General features: G+C 40.3%; 2 protein-coding genes across 3 annotated transcripts; both read right to left on the reverse strand.

Moving 5' to 3' along the window:
- Nucleotides 1–3,540: 3,540 nt before the first annotated feature.
- On the reverse strand, nucleotides 3,541–11,420 carry LOC121956903 (macrophage mannose receptor 1-like). 2 transcript variants are annotated; one of them, XM_088069333.1, is made up of 4 exons: nucleotides 7,958–11,420; nucleotides 6,942–7,225; nucleotides 6,026–6,318; nucleotides 3,541–5,098 (listed from the first exon to the last, which is right to left on the reverse strand). In XM_088069333.1, exons 1-4 carry the CDS (start codon nucleotides 8,002–8,004, stop codon nucleotides 4,910–4,912), a joined length of 813 nt encoding a protein of 270 aa, XP_087925459.1. In that variant the 5' UTR covers nucleotides 8,005–11,420; the 3' UTR covers nucleotides 3,541–4,909. The 2 variants fall into 2 exon arrangements, with proteins under 2 accessions (XP_087925459.1, XP_042361271.2); XM_042505337.2 differs by having other exon boundaries at nucleotides 3,542–5,098; nucleotides 6,942–7,240.
- A 141-nt stretch (nucleotides 11,421–11,561) lies between these two features.
- On the reverse strand, nucleotides 11,562–14,083 carry coa3b (cytochrome C oxidase assembly factor 3b). The gene is made up of 2 exons (XM_042505352.2): nucleotides 13,859–14,083; nucleotides 11,562–11,843 (listed from the first exon to the last, which is right to left on the reverse strand). Exons 1-2 carry the CDS (start codon nucleotides 14,025–14,027, stop codon nucleotides 11,737–11,739), a joined length of 276 nt encoding a protein of 91 aa, XP_042361286.1. The 5' UTR covers nucleotides 14,028–14,083; the 3' UTR covers nucleotides 11,562–11,736.
- Between the last annotated feature and the right edge of the window lie 267 nt (nucleotides 14,084–14,350).

A 14,350-nucleotide genomic window follows, 5' to 3' on the forward strand; every position in this document is an offset into this window, starting at 1 on the left:
GTGAAAAAATAAGAGTCACTGCTTCTGTGCACTAAAAAACAACAACAGATTCAACAAACAAACAACAACAAAATTAGACTACGAATATAAAATACACCTAATGAAACGCTTCAATTTGGAAAAAAACTCCCATTTATCCCAAAAAAGTTTTTACACTTGCATGAGGTGGTATTTCAGGTGATTTTAAAAAAGCCATATTTTATAAAACTGCAATGGAAACACCTTTTTGTTTCACTTTCCAAGGTCACATGATGCTGTGAGGTCACATGATGCTGTGAGGTCACATGATGCTCTGAGGTCACATGATGCTGTGTCTTTGTGCTTGTCAGGAGGAACTGGCTCCCTCATGATGCATCACATAACTCTGAGAAAGTTTTTAACCCACAATTCCTCTGTGAAATCGTGGACTACATCTCCCAGAAATCCCTCATACGTGGCTGCTCCCACGTATAAAGGGCTCGCCTTTCCATCACAGCTCCATAACACGCCTACGTAACCTCGGATTGGAAATAATGTCGGCTAGTGCGGCGGCTGCAATAGAAATAAAGCTGCTAATGTTTTGAACATCCGTTGCCATGGTTACTGGGATGTTATCGCCAGAGGAGAAGTCACATGACATCACTCAGTGGAAACACAGTCAGCTCCATATTGTGTTTTCTCTTCAGTTTTCAGCAAATGTGTAACAGAAACCTGCCTAATCTATCATCTGACTTTGGGTTTTGAGTGTTTGTATTTTCGTACATTAAGTGAGCTCATTTTTTCTGTGCTTCTGTTCCAGGACGTCAACAAACACACATGCCGGCACGGATGGTCGGATAAGGGGGAAGGAGGCATGATAAAGTGGAGGAAAAAAAAGATCATGTTCTGACGGGACGCAAACATCCGACTCCTGCATGAAAGTCCAGGGTTTCAACCTGATGCTGACTGTCCATGTATGTGCCGTCCAGCCGCCTGTTAGCGTTTAAAAACACCAAGAACGGTTCTGTCCGACCCCGCTGATGACATCCAGTGTGTCATCATGCAGATGTGAACAGCGGCTTTTGGTGTCGGGATCTTAACACTGAAATCACTGCAAAAACGGCGATATTTGATGACTTCGGAATGATGCTGGTTCCAGTGTCAATATTAAGAGAATGCGTTGGTATATGACGCTTTTTCTAAAATCTCAATTAATTCATTCATTTACTTACATGCTTTAAGTGTGTCTGTTTATGTGTTTGTAAAGCACTTTGTAACTCTTATGCTATATAAATAAAGCTTTATTTACTTTCTTTTTTATTTGGTCACAAATAATTTAGCATTATTATCCGGAGGACTAATGAGGGTCCTTTAAGATAACGGTCCTGTTTGTGAGATATGAGACTCCTCAGATCAGATTATCTGGAACTGTCCTGCCTTCTGTTCCTGTTTTGGAGCTTCGTGTATTTTTTCTCATCTGCATCTGCGGAGCAAATATTCGGGGAACTTTTCTTTACAGGAAGTCTGAAACCTTTTGTTCTTTAACGTTGTAATTTCTTCATCTTAATTTCATGTTCCTGCTTCGTGTGAATGTCACAAACTGATTTCTTTTGTAAGCGTGTTAAATTTGTCTCGCTTGTGAACTGCGCTCTATAAATACACTTCATGCTGTACTGACCGACGTGATTACAGGCCTCGTATTGTTTCACGGTTGCGTTTTCTATTGTCCGTGTGCAGTTGTTTGGACCTTGAAAGAGAGGGTGTATCTGCAGCTGGATCTCACTCTGTCAGCGTCAGTGTAAAGCTCCCTCTGCTGGATAATCACTCGGACACACCGAATATACACGTGTCCTCTTTTCTCCGGTCCTGAAACAGAAAGCAGAAGACTTGGCATACTAGCCGTGCATTATGGGAGCTCTTTGCATGGCGTGGGCAACACTCTGACCAATCAGGTCACTCAGCTGCAGCACGACAATGTTTTAACTGGATGTGTTGTTGACCTCAGCTATGAAAACCCGTCCAGCAGCAGACCAGCCTGCTGTAATTCTATGTTGCAGTAATGACACACACGGGGAAGTCTACTTTCAGGACCGTGGTTTTCCGCACATGGCTGAGTTTTAACTCTTAACTTTCGAGCTTTCTTCTACGTCCAAACCAAAGCAGGGAAGTGAAACACACACAAACAGGCTGGGTGTTATTTCTGACTTCTTTTTACAGGATCTCTGTCTTTTCTCTGCGTTTTTCTTGTGCAGTCTTCCCAGTCCTCATCCAGTGTCCTAAAACTTATGTTCAGCATCTTGGTCAAAAATGAAAAACTACTTTGTGATTGCTAGTATTACTGTGTGTGTGTGAGTGACACGCGAAACAACCACAAAGAGAAACAAAACGATGGAAAAGAGTCACCAAACAACTACCAAGGGATGCAAAACAACCACAAAGAGATACTGAATGTCTACAAAAGGATGCAAAATGACTACAAAGAGACTCAAAATGAACAGAGAGAGAAACAAAATGACTATGAAAAGATGCAGAACAGCCACACAGATGTAAATGACTACAGAGATGTGCAAAACGACTTCAAATGGATGCAAAATCACTCCAAAGTGACACCAAACAATCACAAAAAGATGACAAATGACTACAAAGAGACGCAAAATTACTTCAAAGAGAAACAACACAACTACAGAGAGATGCCAAACTACATGCAGAAGTAAAACTACCACAAGGATACACAAAACCACCACAGAGACTACAGTTAGAAAGAAAACCATTACAAGGGGATGTCAAAAGGATGCAAAACAGCCACAAAAATATTTATAATATCTACAAAGGGAACCAAAACCACTGAAAAGAGACACCAAAAAACCACAAAGGGATGCAAAATGACTACAAAAAGACAACAAACAACTAAAAAGAACACAAAATGACATAGGAGACACAAAAACACTACAAAGAGACGCAAAATGACTACAAATGCAACAATGCAAAAAAACAATGCAAAACCATAAAAAAGAGAGATTAAGTGGCAACAAAGAGACAACAAATGACAACCAAAGGATGCAAAACAAACACAAAAAGATGCAAAATGACTATAAACAGAAACAAAACTTACAGAGACACAGAATGAAGACAAATAGACAGAAAACAACTACAACGGATGCCAAACATCCCCCCAAAAAAGGCAAAACAACCACAAAGAGATGCATAATTAGTACAAAATGAGACAAAACCACTAAAAAGAGACCTCAAACAATCACAAAGGGACAACAAACCACCAAAAGGAGACGCAAAGTGGCTACAAGGAGATGATAAATGACAACAAAAAGACACAATGGAACAATAAATAGAAGCAAAATTACCACAAAGAGACATGAAACCATTAAAAAGAAATGCAAAATTATTAAATATAGGAAGAAAACAACTGCAATGGATGCCAAATGTCTCCAAAAGGACGCAAAACAATCACAAAGAGATGCAAAATAAATACAAAGGAAACTAAAACCAGCAAAAGAATGCAAGACTATGACAAAGAGAAACAAGATCTCTGCAAAGGGACACAAAATGATCAGAAAGAGAAACAAAACAACTACAAAAGGATGCAAAATAACCACAGAGATGCAAAATGGCCTGAAAGAGAATCAAAGAGCAGGAGGATGCCAAATCACTCTGAAAGGAAACAACAGAACTTTGACTACAAAGATGTGCAAAACAACTACATAAAGATGTAAAACTAAAAAAGATGCAAAACAACTACAAAGAGACGTTTTGCATGTCTCTCAGCCTGATTGTCTCGTTCCTGTGAAGAAGGAGCGCGCGGTTCGCTGTCTCCAAATGTCTCCATAGCTGTAGACACTTTGGACTTACAAATACAATATTTATTGGCATGATTTCATATTAGAATAATTAAGCTGTGTTTTTTTTTGGTTTGTTTATTATAAATAAGCAACGGTACTATTAACCCTTTAGGGCCCACTTTAGTATTACACACTCTTACATCGTTCTGCACACAAAATGCACTTTTTCAAAATCAGGCAATAAAAAATATTACGGAATAATATGATTTTCTGCTTTTATTGAGCTTATCTTTTAACCAACATCAGTCCTAATCATTACTATCAAATATTCAATAATTTTCAGAATTTTAACCCTTTAAATGCCAGGTTTTTGTCTTGAATGGGTTTCAATGGAGCATTTTTTGACCTGAACAGTCTGAATGTAACTATTTAGTTTCCACAGTGTATTTTAGACTTATTGTAGGAGCTGAGCTGCAAATTCACTGATTACACTCAAATACACAATCTGGACTACATTTAGACCATGAAAAACACCAGACAGTCCTTAACAGATTAACAACTTTGGTTCAGTGTTCATCGGCTTTAAACGTTTACCAAAGGCTCCCCGGCTTTTTAACGGTGCCTCATTCAGGAAACCCGGACCTGCACACACAGAAGACACACACCTCCGTCCACGCGGTGAACAACACACGCTGGTTTAAAGGGAATTCTGCTGTTTTCTGCAGTGATCTGAGAGGATTTTTTTAACCCTGCAGGCACACAGAGAGGAAGAGTGTCCGCGCTGCAGCTGATGAAATCTCCACAGAGGAGACGACTCTGAAGCAGAAGAGTGTCTCGTCCCTCTGATGGACGACTTCCTGCAGCATCATAGCGCCCTCTGGTGGTCACAAAGTCTTCACACAATGACGCAACGTCAATGCTTTGAGCAGTTATTCTAGTTTATTGACAGCCATAACCTTTCAGCTCACGCTGTACAGATTTTTGGGATATGAGGCATTTGAAGATACTCAGTAATCAAAAGATGTAGACACTGCAGGACCTTTCCTTTTGCAGAGTTCGAAGGGTTACAAAGGTCAAACTACTTTTTGGGAAGCTGACAGTGACCAGAGAACTGAAACATGAGAAGATTTTGTGAAGAATAAGATTCATTGATGTGTTCAAGGTTTCCTGGAGCAGAGGAAGTTGCTTTTATACTTGCAGGCTCGTATGTTGAAGAGTTTGGTGCCGTCTCTCTTCAAGTTGCCACAAACCCTTTGAGACGGACAATTTTTAATATCGACGTATTCCACCTCTCCTCCGCCCACCCACACCCACTCACCGGCCAGGTAACGCAGGCCCGTCCACACCTGCACACATTTAACAGAGATGCGTTAACCAGGGGCGTCATTAGGGCTGAGTGTCCGAGGTTCAGCCCAAAATGTTTTAAAATTTGAAAAATCCAACGATAATTTCTGTGTTTACAGTTTCTGGATATAATCAATTTTGTAATTTTGGCTATTTTTATTTTGTAGGCCCACTTGTTTGGAAGGCATATTTTATTCGCCTAAAACATGAAAGAAACAAGCAAACAAACAAAAAAAAACCTGTGAAAATGTTTAGAGAAAAACAAAAACGTTTATTACAGAAAAATCACAAAAAATTTTTTTTACAAAAAAAAAAAGAAAATCAGCAGAAAAAAACTCACCCAAATTTTTTAAAGAAAAACAAATTGCAGAGAATTGTATGAGAAAAAAATTAGAAAAAAAAATCACCAAAATATTTTAAAAATCACTCCCACCAAACCCCAAACTTTAACAGAAAAAACATTCACAAAAATTGCCTTCCAACCCCACATTTTCTTAAAAAGACTAAAAAAGAGTTTTTTCTTTAAAAATCTGCAGTGAAAATAAACACAAGACACAGCCACTTTAAGCTGTATGCCCCCCCATAAGCCAAAATAAAAAGCATAATACCATCCTTCAAAATAAATTTGACATGCCTGCCCCTTTTTGCACCACCCCCTCTCCTCTCATAAATGACAAACAGTCCCTAATTATGATTAAAAAAAATCCCTCATCTATTAATCTGTCCATACTTACACTCGGCTAAATGTCCTTTGTTAGATACCTTCGCTTTTAAGAAAAACACAGACTTTTTTTCCAACTCTAGTTTTAACATCACTGTTTAGAGTTAATTCCCCCTGGACCCCCTTACAGAGGACCACGCAGCCCCAAATGTCCTCAAATCCTAGAAACGCCCCCGGTTATGACACAAACAGTGAAAAACGGCCCTACCTCATTCGTGGTGGCGTACTGGGCCTTTTCTTGTGCGTAGACGTGGTCATCTGGAGTGCTCAGGGTGGCGAGGTCAAAGCGGTGGTTCTGGTAATCAGTGGCCGGCCTACTGGAGTCCACGGCCTCCAGAGCCCTGCAGTGCTGTAAGGCCTGCTCCCACGACTTGTTCTCCTTCACCAGAACCAGCCTCTCCTCGAAACACATGAACGAGTGGCCTGCTTCACAGCGATCAGTCTCCCATCTGTCCGTACCTGAATGCTTAAACGCACAGTTCTCACCGTCTGTCGGATCACCTGCAAGAAAGAAGAGAAAGATCTTTTTTATGTCTAATCAGAGTATTTGTACATACATTTCTGTACATTTTAACTTCATTTGGATAGACAGTTTGGCAATGATACGTAACTTACTGCCAAATCTGGCCCCTGATAGGGTGCCGGGTGGCCCCCCCAACCATTTTCTAATTCGTGATAAAAATAAAGTACTTGTCCTTTGAATATCCATGAGGTGTCAGAGAGCATCAAACAGCATCAAAATAGAGCTTGTTGATCAAACAAAGTGCCAGAGGAGGATCCTCCACACCCCCGACAGAGGTCCTAGATAAGACCCTAATGTCCTAAAACCTGGAAATGTCCCAAAATCCTAAAACTGTTGTGGAAACTTCTTATAATCCAAGAAACGTGCTACAATTGAGAAGCATGTTAAAATCCTAGATATGTGCCAAAATCCTAGAAAACAGATAAAAACTTAGACATGCTAAAATGATAGCAACACCCTAAAATCCTAGAAATGTGCTAAAATTTTAGAGAAGATCTAAACTCAAGAAATCAAAGACTTATTAATTGCATAAGCTAAAAATCACGTATAGATTATCTTTAAAATCATTTCTGCCCTTAAAGCAGCGATGTGCTCGGCTCACCGCTCTTCCAGATGGTGAAGTTGGCGATCTCGTCTCTCTTGGACCATTTCCACTCAGAGGCTGAATTCTCTCGGTGCAAACCGATCCACCCTCGGCCGTTCACAAACTCCTGATTCTCTTTTTCACCGGCGATGGTGACCAGGTCGGCGTTGCGATTCCTGCAGTAGGTCTGAGCCCATCCCCACGACCCCGTGATTGCATAATGCTGAAAAGTTTTCGCTCTCAGTTCGTCCCCAAACACTGCAGCAAGCAGCAGCAGGACCAGAGTGCACGTTTTACACATCCTGTTTTAAAGATACCTGCAGTCACATGCACAGCTATAGTCAGCATTTATTTTTAGTTTAAACTGGTTTAATTTCTCAAAAAAAAAAAACATTAGAAAAAAAGCAACTTGACAAGAATTGTCCCACAAATTGCAAGAAATTAGTTTACATAGATTTTTTTTAAAGCTAGGGGAAAATATCCACAGAACTCTATTCATAATGATAATAAGATATTTGGAGTTATTTTACAGAATTTCTACAATTTTTAGAAGGTTTGTTAGATTATTTCCTTCTTCTTTTTTTTTGCATATTCTCAGGTATTTGAGCAACCTGGTAATACATGTTCTGCAAATTGCAGAAAATTAATAGATTTAGAAAATTACTTTTAAAACAATATTCATAGTTTCTCCTCATTGCCTTCTTCCTGTGTTTGTGAAAGAAAACAATCTAATAAACCCAGGTTTCAAAGGGTCAACATTTTGAATGCCAGATTTTTACTGGTAAATAAGAAGTTGAACACAGTGCAGTGTACAGTGTTCTTCTATAAATGACAAGTAAAAACAAGTTTCCGGACTGCAGATTGATTTTCTCGCGTCACTGAAATGACCTGAAACCAACCGCTGCCTGGAGGGCAGGAATCCTGCCAAATCTGCGCTTTGGAAAATGATTGGCAGCTATTTAAAGTACAGGGATTATATGTTGTTAACTATAAAAACTGTATTAAGGTTCTTTAGTTTCCGCAGCATCACTCACCTCAGGCGACGGCGGCAGGAAGCAGCTTTGAATCTCCGGGTTTGCATGTGATGTTTCACTGTGAGGTAGTCCTTTCACCGACCGACCGCACCAATCACAGCTCAGACTGACCTACTACACCAATCACAGCTCAGACTGACCTACCGCACCAATCACAGCTCAGACTGACCTACCGCACCAATCACAGCTCAGACTGACCTACCGCACCAATCACAGCTCAGACTGACCTACCGCACCAATCACAGCTCAGACTGACCTACCACACCAATCACAGCTCAGACTGATGGGCCGCACCAATCACAGCTCAGACGGACCAACCGCACCAATCACAGCTCAGACGGACCAACCGCACCAATCACAGCTCAGACGGACCAACCGCACCAATCACAGCTCAGACTGACCTACCGCACCAATCACAGCTCAGACTGACCTACCGCACCAATCACAGCTCAGACTGACCTACCGCACCAATCACAGCTCAGACTGACCTACCGCACCAATCACAGCTCAGACTGATGGGCCGCACCAATCACAGCTCAGACGGACCAACCGCACCAATCACAGCTCAGACGGACCAACCGCACCAATCACAGCTCAGACTGATGGGCCGCACCAATCACAGCTCAGACGGACCAACCGCACCAATCACAGCTCAGACGGACCAACCGCACCAATCACAGCTCAGACTGACCTACCGCACCAATCACAGCTCAGACTGATGGGCCGCACCAATCACAGCTCAGACGGACCAACCGCACCAATCACAGCTCAGACGGACCAACCGCACCAATCACAGCTCAGACGGACCAACCGCACCAACCACAGCTCACACTGCTCTGCCGCACCAATCACAGCTCAGACGGACCGACTGCAACAATCGCAACTCAGCTTTTTTTGTCTTCGTGTATCTTTTATCTCTGTGAAGCACTTTTAACTGCATTCCATGTATGAAAGGAAGGTGTTATATTATTAAAATGTTATATAATAATAATAATAATAATAATAATAACCTTTACCAATAATAGGAAGAAAAATTGAAATAATATCCCCCACAATGCCAAGAAAATTGGGTCTTCAATATTGTGAAGCGAATATTAAATCAATGTAACATAATTTTAAGTATATAAGAATTACAAATATAGTTTTCTGGACGTTAGTCTTGATATTAATCAAATAATCCTCCCTAATTTTCAGGATATTGTCCCTTTTTACTAGTTTTGTGCAATTTGCTGGACATTTCTTGCCAGGATGCTTATTGCTTTTTTTTCCATGTTTTTGAAAGCAAACCAACCAATAAAAGAACAATAATAATAATAATAATAATGATAATAATTCTGATGTTTCAGAGGTTTAAATGCTCGTGTAAAGTGTCTGAATGCAGCGTGAGAAGACTGACGTTGATCCAGGTGTTAAAAGGTTAAATTTCTTCAGGTTAAATCACAGATTCAGCAGCTTTGAGAACCAGATCGGATCATGACATTGACTCGGCCGGAGGACATCGGTCCGCCTCTCCGTCTGCGTCTCTTCCTGTCTCCTAAATCATTTTAATCTCTTTGCTGGTGAATCTCAGCAGCCATGCAAAGCAGACTTTACCGTCCCGGTGCTCAGTCCCGAGTCCTTGTCCTTTCAGAGTCCTAAGTCTCCTGAGGTTTCCGTTAACCCTTAAACTGAAGCTGTAAATACGCCTGATGGAAACACGCAGGCTGCTGCTCTGGTTCGGCTGAGTTCACCTCGGCTCAGACGTTAAAGATTAAAGATCGGCCGTCTTTATGTGTAAAGCTTTATTTATTAAAGGCTTTTTCAATTTTTTAATCGAGATCGCTTTAAGATCTTTGAGATGTGTCTGCACACAAACACACACACACACACACACACACATTCAAATCCCTCCGCGCCTCAGGAAGAGACAAAACTCTGGATTTGATAAACAAATGTGTGTGTGTGTGTGTGTGTGTGTGTGTGTGTGTGTGTGTGTGTGTGTGAGTGGTGTGAGTGTGTGTGTGAGAGAGAGATCTGTGTGTATGTGTGTGTGTGTGTGTGTGTGATCTGTGTGTGTGTGTGTGTGTGTGTGTGTGTATGATCTGTGTGTGGGTGTGTGTGAGAGAGAGATCTGTGTGTATGTGTGTGTGTGTGTGTGTGTGTGTGCATACACAACAAAGACAACAATAAAGTTATTAACAGTAAATACTAAGTAAGATAAAACTGAATTCACAGGATTAAGGGAGCCTTCTTTAAAAGGTATACTTTGCTTTGGCAAGTATTATTTCTGTAATATTTATTATCACAAAAAAATGTTGATATATTGCGAGCAATAAAGTTTACATACCCATTTTTAAAGATTCAAATGAAGTTTTAGTGAAAAAGAAGCACTCAATAGGTGAGAGAACCAGGATAAACCAGTTTGACTGCAGTATATGGATGTCCCCTCTTTGATAGGCAGACGTCACTCAAGGCTTCAGGTCCCCTCTTGGCAATTTCTTTAAAAAATTATAAAAAATCACATTTGCAGTAAAATGGGAAGGAAAAGTAAATTTCTCAAAAGTAAATTTTCAATTCCAGTTTTGTATTTTTGAAATGACTGCTAATAAAGGTTCCCTCTTTGATAGTAAAGCCAGATAGTCCCCTATTATTCATGTTCGCATGTGTGTGTGTGTGTGTGTGTGTGTGTGTGAGCGTCGCTGAAGAGGCAGAATATTCACAGGATGGTTATTTTTGGTTTGGTTATTGGTGAATTTATAAACTTTTAGGACATGATGTTTTAACCCTTTAGGGGCCCGCTTTAACATCACACACACAAAACACACTTTTTCAAAATCGAGCTTTAAAAAAATATATTACATTAATGTGAATTTCTAATTTTATTGAATTTTCAGAATTTGAAAAATATTATACCTTAATATGGTTTTCAAAGCAAAAACTGTGAATACTTGAGTCATTGTGATATTTCAGTTTGGTCTTTTTAATGCATTTAAAGCTGCAACATAAAAACTGAAGGTGTATGAATACTTTAAAAATAAACTGTAGATTAGGGCGATTAGTGATTATCAGGGCCAATATTTGGCATTTTGCTGATTATCTCTGATAGTGTTTTATTCTAATGATCGCCGATAAAATGAATTGGAAAAAAGTGCGTATTAAATTCAACTAACAGCAGGGAAGGCAGTCTGCAATACATGCAAATAAAGTGTCACCGCGAGAGGAACTTTTACTTCGTGAAACTCAGGGAGCTTTTTTTATTTAATTAATTTTTTAATAAATTTTCACCAAACTGTTTGAAAAAAGTTGCTGTGAACTTGCTGTATATATCGGTGAACAATTCAGTTTTGATTACATATTTCTTAAAGACATTTAAACAAAGTTTTGCATTGGAGTTTGTTATTTTTTCAAATTCTTAATTTCGACAGAAATATTTTCATTTTTATTGTAAATGCGTATCGGTTCCAAATATGGCTTATCGGTCTCACTGAGTACTAATAATCGGCGTCGTATCGGCCCTGAAAAAACAATATTGGTCGACCCCCGACTGCAGATCTGTAGATTTTGGAAATTTCAGACGTGTAAATGTGTTTTTGTAATTTTATATTAATGCAGAAAATAAAAAATCTAAAATTTTAACACCATTTTTAATTTATTTCCAAGCAGAAAAAGTGCAAACAAAAGTTCTGTCCGGATGCAGCGGCAGCTCGTGTGTCACGGCTGTGATGTCACCGTACAGTCTGCAGATGCCGCCCCGCCCCGTGGCGAGGTCTCGGGGGACAGCGCGTCCGGGACGTTCGGAGTCAGGAGTTGGCCCCGGTGCGTGGCCCTCTGATGATGTGGATCTTTGCTTCATCGTCCAGCTCCTCCAGGATCCGCTCCTGTTTGACGGACAGGATGGTGTAACTGACTGGACGCTGCAGGTCAAAGGAAACCACGAGGACACTCAGAGGACATCGTGTCCACCTCGCTGGGTGTTTATGTGTTAATCATCTTTTTTATTTCATGCTTTTAATTATTTTGGGAAACTACTGTTGGTGGCTAGCGTTCGGGATAATACTAAATTACATACTGAATAAAAATCCACGGCCATATAGATTTTCACCAAAACATTTTTCATGTTTTGGCCTTTTTTTCCTGTAATAAATTTTGGCAATAACAAAAAGACAATTTAATTTTATCTTAAAAAATCTTTGGTGATTTTTTTTTTCTTTAAAAATAAAAAATATTAGTGATATCTCAAGAAAACATTTTGGCAAAACATTTTTGTGATTTTTTTTTCTTTAAAAATTATTCGAATTTTTTTTCTTTAAAAATATTTGGCCATATTTACAGAAATCTTGGCGATTTATTGTTTTATTTTTTCTTTAAAAAATAATTTTTCTGGGGTCTGCATGGTGGAAGATGTTCTGTGCTGTGCGCTATTATCGTCATTAGCTGTACTTTGGCGCCCTCTAGTGAAACAAAAAAAGGGAAAAGTAAAAAAATATATAAATAAATAACAAGAAAATGACCTCACACTTTTCTGGACATCTTTCCCTCGTTTCTGAAAATATCTAATTGTCCCCCTCAGCTATTTTTTAAAATATTTCCCTGAAAACTTTTTCTAATTTTACCTTTTTTTTTCGTTTTTGCTTATTATGGTTTTCGTTTTTGTTTGTTTTGTTTTTTTTTAGTTTTCGGAGGTTTCGGAGTTAAGTGAAATGCAGCCTGAGAAGACTGATGTCGGTCCAGGTGTTAAAGTTAATGTGTAACTGCACCAACTCACACACACACACCAAACACACACACACACACACACACACACACACACACACACACACACACACACTAGAGCCCGGCTGATATTATCAGCTGATCTGAGCCTTTCTACAGACATATCAGAGCATGCCAGCAAAGCATCAGCAGTATTCAGCAGTATAGTACCAGTACTGATCAGCAGTATAGTATCAGCCCTGAGCAGTATTCAGCAGTATAGTATCAACAGTATTCAGCAGTATAGTATCAGCTCTGATCAGCAGTATTCAGCAGTATAGTATCAGCAGTATCCATCAGTATTGATCAGCAGTATTCATCACTTTTGTAGCAGTACTGCTCAGCATTATTCAGCAGTATAGTATCAGCAGTACAGCAGCAGTATCTATCAGTGTAGCATCAGCAGTATAGTACCAGTACTGATCAAAAGTATAGTATCAGCAGTATTCAGCAGCAGTATAGTATCAGTATAGTATCAGCAGTATCCATCAGTATAGTACCAGTACTGATCAGCAGTATAGTATCAGCCCTGAGCAGTATTCAGCAGTATAGTATCAACAGTATTCAGCAGTATAGTATCAGCTCTGATCAGCAGTATTCGGCAGTATAGTATCAGCAGTATCCATCAGTATAGTAGCAGTACTGATCAGCAGTATAGTATCAGCAGTATTCAGCAGCAGTAGTCAGCAGTATAGTATCAGTATTGATCAGCAGTATCAATCAGTACAGTACCAGTACTGCTCAGCATTATTCAGCAGTATAGTATCAGCAGTACTGCAGCACTACAGCAGCAGTATCTATCAGTGTAGTATCAGCAGTACTGCAGCAGTGTGGATGAGTGTAGTATCAGCAGTACTGCAGCAGTATCTATCAGTGTAGTATCAGCAGTACTGCAGCAGTACTGCAGCAGTATCTATCAGTGTAGTATCAGCAGTACTGCAGCAGTATCTATCAGTGTAGTATCAGCAGTACTGCAGCAGTACTGCAGCAGTATCTATCAGTGTAGTATCAGCAGTACTGCAGCAGTATCTGTCAGTGTAGTATCAGCAGTACTGCAGCAGTATCTGTCAGTGTAGTATCTGCAGTACTGCAGTACTGCAGCAGTATCTGTCAGTGTAGTATCTGCAGTACTGCAGTACTGCAGCCGTGTGGATCAGGCTCAGAGGATACACATGCAGAGGACGAAGGCTCCGATGCTCAGGCCGGTCAGCAGGTTCCTGCCGCGGAGCCTCGCTGCGTTTCTCCGCCACTGATCGAGCTCCTGCCGGCGGCGCAGCAGCTGCTTCTCCGCCGCTGTCAGAGCAGCTTTCCCGGATCCTTCGGCTCCTTTCTCCGCCATCGCTGTTTGGATAACCGGCTGGCTGAAGGAGCAGGAACCGGAAAGACTTCTCCTCCTCTTCTTCTTCTTTTATTGTTTAATGGCAGTTAACGGCTGACGGCGCATTACCGCCACCTTCTGAGCTGGAGTGGATCCGCTCATGTTCCACTGCAGAGACGCGTCCTGTCCCACAAATGTCCTAAAATCTTAGAAATGTTAGAACATCCAACAAATTCCCCAAAATCCAACAAATGCCCTAAAATCTGACAAACATCCTAAAATCTTAGACATGTTATAAAATCCTAGAAACATCCTGAAAACCTAAAAAAAGGTGTAAAATTACT

The sequence above is a fragment of the Plectropomus leopardus genome, chromosome 18 (assembly GCF_026936395.1).
Source record: "Plectropomus leopardus strain MGB_pleo_1.0 chromosome 18, ASM2693639v1, whole genome shotgun sequence".
Classification (NCBI taxonomy): domain Eukaryota; kingdom Metazoa; phylum Chordata; class Actinopteri; order Perciformes; family Serranidae; genus Plectropomus; species Plectropomus leopardus.